The sequence below is a fragment of the Parasteatoda tepidariorum genome, chromosome X1, assembly GCF_043381705.1.
Source record: "Parasteatoda tepidariorum isolate YZ-2023 chromosome X1, CAS_Ptep_4.0, whole genome shotgun sequence".
Lineage (NCBI taxonomy): Eukaryota > Metazoa > Arthropoda > Arachnida > Araneae > Theridiidae > Parasteatoda > Parasteatoda tepidariorum.
Window position 1 is genome coordinate 437541 of NC_092214.1, and position 9404 is coordinate 446944.

Consider the following 9404-nt stretch of genomic DNA (forward strand, 5'->3'; position numbering starts at 1 on the left):
TTTTTTTTTGAAATGTTAATTAAGGTGCCCACTTACATATTCGGTTAATAATTTTTATTTGTTTAAACAAAATTACTTTGTTACAATATAATATTCTAATACCAAAAAAAATCACTTACGTAGCGTGAAAATATCTTTTGTGATGTAACTCTTTCAAAAGTACATAAAAATGGTTGAAAGCAGGGGTGTACATGTAGATCTATTAAATACACCTTGTGCGCCACCTAGGAATCAAATCTAGAACCCGACACTCGAAATTTTTGCTCTGTTACAATCGTACCCTGTTACAATTGACCCCACTCTCCCCTACAGTTTCGAAATTTGGGATCATCTGAAAATTTTCAATATTTTAATAAGATACTAAATTTCTGGATATACTCATCTGAATTAAAATTTACAATATAGCTAAATTACTTTTTCACAAACATAATTTACTAATTGATAAAATAATTAAAAATCCACTCAGTTGGGGAAAAAGTACTGTACAAATTAATAGTATTTGAGAAAAACCAATATTTCTTATTACATATCTTTGTAATTTATATCATTTTCATAGATCAGGTTACTAATGCTTATAAGGTATTCCGAGTAAATTCATGTTTGCAAGGTGAATTAAGTGGTAAAAGCTTGGTCTCTGAAGTAAAACTAAAATCCCAAATTTGATTCCTGGACTAGACGAATTTTTACTCATTTGGAAAAATTTTATTTGCAGATCATATATGAAGTAAAATATATACATAATAATCTTAAAGATTTTCTGGTGCTATTATTTTAACTACATCACATTTTTTTCAGTTGATAACCTTTTATGTGAAAAACACAAGAGTTAAAAAGATTACACACAAATAAAACTTCGGAACATTTCTGCAAAAAAATTAATATTTTTCCAAACACCGATTCTATATTCTCAAAACTTAAAACTACACACATTCTTTGTTTGTAAGCTGTTCTTAAATTTATTTTAAAGTTTGGAAAAACTGTCATCTAGAACGCTGATAATTTAGACAGAAAAAATATTTCAATAGGCTTTGCACAGGTTATAACAATATTTTTTCCTAAGACTCTTTCTTACCTAATCATTGAAGTTTTTGGTGTATTTGTACTAATGAAAGAAGATCATAAATTATGTAATTTATGCTACTAAGATGTATAGGATTTGAAATAGTTTAACAGACGACGCAAAATTTGAACCCTTACTCTTTCCTAACATAGAAAAATTAGATTAATCAAAGCAAGTCATATTTTAATTACTACTTTTTAAATACAATTTCAAAAAAATTGAGAAATTGTGGCTCTTATAGAAAATTTTGAAAACATTTCACCATCTGAAAATATATTTCGAGACCAACTATTAATAAGACGTGGTGGGGGGAGGTATTTTTATCTTTTTACACCCACAAAGATCCTGGAAAGGAAGGTTCATATACTTTGAAATATAATTATTTTAATTTATTCATTTACTTATTTATTTATTTACTTACTTATATTTTTATTTTTTTCATTTTTTTGTTGATAAAATGTGTCTAAGCACCCAAGTAGAATTTCTCCTCATGAGAAATTATGAATTGAATTCTATGCAGGGAGACCCCACAGTTTGCAGAGGAACTGTCAACAGTAAAATACTAAATAAACAACATGATAACCACTTGGATACATCAAGGAGTTCATGTTGAGTCCATGTGTTCGGGTTATGGCAGCTGATAAACACACAAGTATTCATGTTGATGGTACTAAAACTCCACATGTATACTGTTTGTGAGGATTGTCTCTTTAGTAAAGTTCTTTTGTTTTATAGAAGCAGATATATTTCAGAATAACAGATTCCTTTTACAATAAAAACATAACTTTTCAGAAAAAATTTTCCTAAAAATAATAAATAAATAAAAAATATTATAAAAAATACATATGATCTTTTTCATGATCAATGAAAACGTTCGATTTATGCTTATGTTAGCTTTTCCTTCCCCCACAAATCTCCAATGTGGGCTAAATTAATATACATAAATTTACAAAAAAAAAATTTCAGTGAAAAATAAGTATCTAAAGCAAAGTATTTATGAGTATCTAAGTATTTTTTTTATTTCTATTTAATTCTGAAAAATTAACTTTTTAAACACAATATTTTGTTTCTTTTAAAATTAGTTTCGAGCACCCCAACCAATTTAAAGAAAAACCCAGTTTAAATGACAATCCGATCTACCAGCCTTTCTCTCAAGGGCCAACTTGAGGTAAAACAGAGTATAATTTCACAGGCTGAAAGATTGCCTTATTTTTATCACTTGTATTGAACTTTCTGTGCGCATAAGATGGATGTTATTTACTGAAAATATTTCATACAAGGAGTTTTCTAGAAGAACTATCTAACAAAGTTTTTAAAGATTATCAGTAATTAATGCAAGTAAATAAGCAAAATTTACTTACCTTCAAAAGAAATAGTCAATTTCAAAGACAGGAGCGCACGAGATTATACTAAGTTTCAACAACAAAATCATCCAGTAGTCAACAGTTGAAAAATAAATTATCGGTCACTGTTAAAGCTTGTGTCCCTCATAGTAGGAAATTTTGGTGCAATCAATTGCGCCATAAAATTATTTATCGATCATATTTACCAATTTATGGTGCAACTGAAATAAAACAATTTTTCATTTAACCAAACTAGTGTAATTAGAAACTTTGCACCAAGTATCGGTTAAACATTTTCCGTGTTTTTTACAGTGTATTAAGTAGTTGTAAGCAGATAATAAAGAAAAATAAACCCTTTCATAATAAACAATTGGTTCAAAATAAACCATTCAATGAGATCTTAGGAAGTTAAAACCGATTCTAGAAAAATCCAGCTACTAGTTCTCTAGTATGCCAACCGGACTGCGCAGGGGTCAGGGCTTTGCATCAGAAATGTTTGAATCCCGGGTAAGACATGAATGTTCTTTCATTCTCTGTCCTTACTGTGGAAGCAGCGTTGGCCTACCTAATATGGTGCCCTTGAAAGAGTGTCTAACAAATCTGCCCTGAAAATCTCTGAACTGACAAAATGTAAATACAGGTGGGCATTGGAAATAAAAAAAATCTCTAGTATTACTCTTATAAAACTGATAAAAATAAGTTTGGTCAATTTTTTCAAAATTTTCTTAACCACTTTTTGGAGAGGGAAAAAATGCAAAAAATAATAAAATAGCCAATGTAATGAACCAATATCCTCCTCTACCAACGAAATAGGTACTTTGTTCTTTGCTGTAAGATATGGTGTGGTGTTATTATGTACCAAATTCTGTTTTTTGCGATTTTCAAGGCGTTCATTCTCGATCGCACCAAGCGGTGTCTTTGGAGAGGGAAGAAATGCAAAAAATAATAAAATAGCCAATGTAATGGACCAATTTCCTCCTCTACTAACGAAATAGGTACTTTGTTCTTTGCTGTAAGATATGGTGTGATGTTATTATGTACCAAATTCTGTTTTTTGCGATTTTCAAGGCGTTCATTCTCAATCGCACCAAGCGGTGTCTTTGGAGAGGGAAAAAATGCAAAAAATAATAAAATAGCCAATGTAATGGACCAATTTCCTCCTCTACCAACGAAATAGGTACTTTGTTCTTTGCTGTAAGATATGGCGCGATGTTGTTATGTACCAAATTCTGTTTTTTGCAATTTTCAAGGCGTTCATTCTCGATCGCACCAAACGGTGTCTTTGGAGAGGGAAAAAATGCAAAAAATAATAAAATAGCCAATGTAATGGACCAATTTCCTCCTCTACCAACGAAATAGGTACTTTGTTCTTTGCTGTAAAATATGGTGCGATGTTATTATGTACCAAATTCTGTTTTTTGCGATTTTCAGGGCGTTCATTCTCGATCGCACCAAGCGGTGTCTTTGGAGAGGGAAAAATGCAAAAAATAATAAAATAGCCAATGTAATGGACCAATTTCCTCCTCTACCAACGAAATAGGTACTTTGTTCTTTGCTGTAAGATATGGTGTGATGTTATTATGTACCAAATTCTGTTTTTTTTCGATTTTCAAGTCGTTCATTCTCGATCGCACCAAGCGGTGTCTAATGCGTGCGACTTTTTCAGATTGGCTGTCTCAATAAGTTTATTTCATCGATCTGATTCCATCGATTTACTCACATACACAGCTCAGTCACTTAACCACACCACCTAATAAGCGTTTCCTTTTCCCATCACATTTTTGTCTGAGTTATTATCGTTTTACCTATAGATATCACAAAACCACATCTCATAGGCTGTATTTTAATTGCTTTTAACTATGTTAAATATGGTGCACAATTCAAAGTTTTTTCCAGTGTTCCATACTCCATATTCACCCTAACTGCTCCAAAAATTCCTTTCTAGTTCACAAATAAGATTCTTCTTCTAATTTATCATACTGATTTATTCATTGTCCATCACTCGTTTCCATATAATGTCATTAGTCTTACGAAAATCTTATATAGTTTATTTTGTTTCTTTACATAAGTATGTACTACTTTAAAACTGCTTTATCTTTATAGTAATGAAAGATTAGATTAATGAAATGTAGATTGTGTATTTTTTTATACTATTTATATTCGTGAAATATAAAAAGAAAAATTTAAAAGAAACGTTGAATTAACCGTTTTTGTTAAACTTGCAACCTTTTGACGGAGACATTTAAAAAATATACAAGTAATTCACACTGACCATTAAGGTATGTCTAACTTAAAAATGAATAGATTGGAAGAAATCGGTTTTCAAGAAAAAATCTGATTATTCACTCTGGTCAGCTCGAGTCTACAAAAGTGGACACAGATTATTTAAGAAAAGGTTTCAGATCAAAATGTGTGTTCGTGAAAATGGAACTTTACAACGAGTACTTTTCCTTACTTATTTAAACACTAAGAATAATCATTACAGACTTGGGATGACTATTTCAGTAGCAACTTTTCAAGCGATGTCATTCAAAACTCTGAATAATAAAGTGAAATTCCAGCAACATAAATTTACTACCATAACATTCAGCAACATTGTAAAACATTTTAAGATCTTTTCAAAATAAGATTAATTTTGAAAAATGTAACGCGCGATTTATGCATATAGATGATATCAAAATAAGAATTTATTTAAAAATCTACATGACATGAAGAATTTATTTGATCTCATAATAAAAGTTTGAAAAAACGTAATCAAACGTTACATCCATTTTCTTAAACACGCATTTCAAGAAGTGTTAATTTTCGTAAACACGTGTCGTTAGCTGTGTCCATTTTGGTAAACACGCATTTTGTGCCATTTTTGTAAATAAATACGCATTTTGAGCTGTATCGAGAATAAAAAGCTTCCCAACGTATTATTTATTTGTCTTGGATCATAATGAAGAAACTATGACTTTGAAGGGTCCGGCTATCAACGTGATACCTCAACGACGATGCCTCCCCCCCGGAGTGACTCCTTAGCGCCTGTTCGACTGATTGCTATTCTCGATCACTTTACTCCGAATGTAGAAACGCCAACTCAAAATCAAGATCTTTACCAAAATCAATAAAAATCTGTTTCGACCTGACTTTTCTTTAGTTACCTCACCTTGTATTGATAATTCTTTTGGTACGCTCAGCAAATTCTAGCAGGTTGTATATTTTCATTTCATTTTTTAGAAGATAAATCTACTATAATACTATTATGCATAAAAAAAACTGGTTAGCGGCTCAAGGTAATTGAACTTTTTAGTCAACATGGATTTTATGTATTAACAAGTCAAAGAAAGAAAAAATTTATCAAATTTTAAAAGAAAAAAAAAACTAATAATCCTTTCTAAATGTCGTAGTTTATTCTTTTTATTCCTTTAAACTAAATATAATAGAAAATTCTTCTACTGGCACAATCATATCAAGGATTTCCAGACCTGAATCCGAAAGAATTTAATTAGTTTTCCTCCTTGGGTGCTACATTAGCTGAAAAAAGTTTTGCTTTACTCCTCAGTTCGATAATTTAGTTGGCAACATTTAAAATTCACAATTTCATTGCAACGATTATGTAGGGAAAGTTTCTAGTGCTCATAGCTAGATTTGACNCCCCCCCACAATCAGGGATTTGGGCATCTACGCTAATCCATCTTAATTGGCGGAATCTTTTTTCTTTTTTTTTCAGTGGGTTTGATATTGATGATGCCCTTCTCTCAGTGGCGTCATTTCGTCCTATACTGTAAAAATTTCAAAATATTTTTCAGCATTCCTACACACACCATTTTATAAAATATGAAATAGATAAAATAAGTAACTTTTTTTGCAGATTTTTAGTGTGACTATTAAAAAAATATTGATTATTTGCAAAATTTATTGATTTTTTACAAAACGTGAAGTAAATTAAATACTGAATTTCTTCAGACAGCTATTCTTCTCAGAGTAATGATGATTAAAAATTTATAATAATGAAAAATCCATATTCTAGAGTAATTTCATAACATTTGTAAACATTTTTGCCAACACCATTTCATAAAGCATAAAGTAAATTAAATATGGAATTTCTATAGATAGGTTTTTTAGCTTGTTTATTATTAAAATTTATTTATTGATTACTTACATTAAAATTGGTAAATTATTGTGATTTAATGCAATCACTTTCTGTGAACGAAATAGGACGAGGAACAGCATTCTGTTCCCCAATCATTTTGTAATATTAATTAGTTACACAATTTAATTGTAAGTTGTTCCATAATAACAAGCTCGGTGCCTTTTTTTTTTAGAATTCTTGATAACAAAGAAAAGTAAAAAAACACGCATTAATGGGGAAATGTGTGAAACATAGTGCACACATAAAGTAATAATTCAAAAAATAAAATCATTAAGGATTGATAAATCATCAGTTACAGCCAATGCTGCATAAAAATATTTAAAAGCCATTCCTTTTTTTAAAAAATCTTACGTGTTCATTCGAAGCCATTTTTCACTTGTATTAAGAAAATTTTATTTTGATCACTTAAATCTACAGTGAATTAGGATAATCTTTAATGTATTTCAATTACCTTTGTTTTATTTCAAACATTTAACTTACTCAAATATTTATTTGAATTGAATTTTTACTTATTCTATTGTCAAATACTTTTTTATTTGTGATAGCTATTTCTTTTTTAGTTAGCATTTCACTTAAAATAAGTCATAAAAAAAAACATTAAAAAAGTTATAGATTACTGGTTGCTTTATAATTGCAGTTGAAGTTTTCTCTCGGAGCCTTCCGCAGAACACTTTTTGAGAACTGCTGTCCCATCTCTGAAACTGCACCTATGATACATTGTTTTCATGCTATTATAGACAATCAAATTCTCAATAAAATAGCAAAGATATTTTTGCATCTGCTCATAATTTCTCACACATATTCTACGCAAAATTTTTAAAAGGAAATGTACTTTCAAGACTTACAAGTAAAATTTCAGAAATGAAGATAGCAAAATAATATCGAAAATTTAATTCTTGTCATTAAGTTAAATTCGATAATCATACGGCATCCAACAAGATAGAACTGACAAAGATATTTTCTTACTTACTAGGTATTAATAAAGTTCACAAATGAAAGCACCTATTATGGAAAAACATTTAAATATCTTAATTTTTTAGCTATCAGTCTGATAGATTCAATATTTAGTTATGAGGCAGAATGCGTTCACATTAGTAAAAGGTTCATTTCATTTCTTTTTTTCTTTTCACTATTCATAAAATTCACACTAAAGTATTTATTCGTATTAATTTTCTTCTGAGATCAAGTTACTATTCATCAAAATTGATGAAAATGTCATTTATATTTTTTTTAAAAATTATAATTCATTTCAGGGAGCCAGTTACTATTAATCAATATTGACCAAAAAACATTCGAATTAAAAAATTGTAATTTATTTCCGAATACTGTTCATCAAAATTGACAAAAAATATCACTTGTATTAAATAAATTATTATTTATTTCAGATGGCAAAGATTTAAAGATTTGAAAGAATGTCAAGAGGAAACAACGTGTGGAACATTGATTCAACAACTTATTTCCCGATAGAACAACCTGAAGAAATTCCAAAAGAAAGTCAATCTAAAGAAGTGGTATCTATTGCTAAAAGAAATGAACGTGAACGTAAGCGTGTTCGACTCGTCAATCAAGGGTTTGCTATTTTGAGAGACAGAGTTCCTCGCGAAAGATGTAACAGAGGTCGTCGTTCCAGCAAAGTAGAAACTCTAAGAGCTGCTATTATGTATATAAGGCAACTCCAGCAATTGCTAATGGAAAACCAGATATGCTTACAAGAACAATCTTATTGCTATGTTCAACCTGCAACCGTTTCTGGTAATTATCATTTGGCTGATGGCATGCATTCAACCACTTTTCAACATTATACTGGCAATATGCATTATTCTAATGACTTGTATGAATATCAGCCACCTCAATCCTGGTTTACTTGACGAATCTTTTCCAAAGATCATCTCTCTGATTGACTCTCTCCGGAATTGATCTTTTATTTGGAGAATATTTTTGTAAATATAGTAGTTAGACTTGTTAAAAGAATTTAAAAAATTTTATAAAATAGTCAGTAAAAATAAATTTGATTATATTTATACTGGGTGAGGAAAGAGTAACCATGAAACAAATTTCGTATAACAAATTTTGGTTAAGAAGAAATATTTATCGTTGTTTTTGAGTAAATAATGACAAAAAAATTAATAAAGAGCAAAGAAAAAAGAAGACAAGAAATATCCAACCAAATCAAAAAGTTGAAACGAAAAATAAGTCAAGAAATCAATGTTTTTTTTAAGGTATAAAAGCACCAAAAATCGTGAAATATATTCCTTAAAAAATACTTATGGATGAAGTGTTTATAATCGTTAACCTTTTTATTTCAAACACTCATTAACGCCACACTGTTATTAATGATTAAAATAATCTCCATGGATCCCATTGTTTCCACCGAATCTCCCATATTTGGCTGTTCTTTGAAAGCTCTGTTTTGGAAAAAGTATGCTATTTTCATAACTGCTGTGAGTTTGCACCAGTTATTCATAAAAGTTCGGTCAAGTTTAGCTTATCTATAGCCAGCGGCCTCTATCTTAATTCTGATAATGGAGTAAAACGCTGGTATGAAGAAAATCCACAGTTTTATAAAAATGAAAAGCGTTTGTGATCTATTTTTCTTTTTTTAATGTTTAATAGGGTCTTCAGCACTACATAAACAAAGCTCATAAAAAAAGAAAAATTATTCATTGATTTTGATAATTTTTATCTAGGTGGAAAAATCTCGCCAGATTGGCGATATTTTTCCGCCTTATTTATACATTCGAAATCCAAGATTAGAATATATATATAGAATTTTCGAGATAACAAATTCAGAACTAAATATGTTCTATAAAATGGAAAAATATTACTCTAAGAAGTAAAGTCATGAAACATAAGACTAACTACA

The 9404-nt window shown here is 29.7% G+C and overlaps 1 protein-coding gene and 1 long non-coding RNA gene across 2 annotated transcripts; one reads left to right on the forward strand and one right to left on the reverse strand.

Moving 5' to 3' along the window:
• Positions 1–31: 31 nt before the first annotated feature.
• On the reverse strand, positions 32–7920 carry LOC107455724 (uncharacterized). Its single transcript, XR_001585622.3, has 3 exons — positions 7159–7920; positions 2422–2624; positions 32–1863 (listed from the first exon to the last, which is right to left on the reverse strand). It is a non-coding gene; the product is annotated as an uncharacterized lncRNA (long non-coding RNA).
• A 33-nt stretch (positions 7921–7953) lies between these two features.
• Positions 7954–8409, forward strand: LOC107455722 (achaete-scute homolog 1a-like). The gene has a single exon (XM_016073390.3). The coding sequence runs from the start codon at positions 7954–7956 to the stop codon at positions 8407–8409; it is 456 nt and encodes a 151-aa protein (XP_015928876.1).
• The last annotated feature ends 995 nt before the right edge of the window (positions 8410–9404 follow it).

What these genes read in the sequence shown, in the direction of transcription:
- LOC107455722 (XM_016073390.3), top strand. Translation starts at nt 7,954, where the DNA reads ATGTCAAGAGGAAACAACGTGTGGAACATTGATTCAACAACTTATTTC.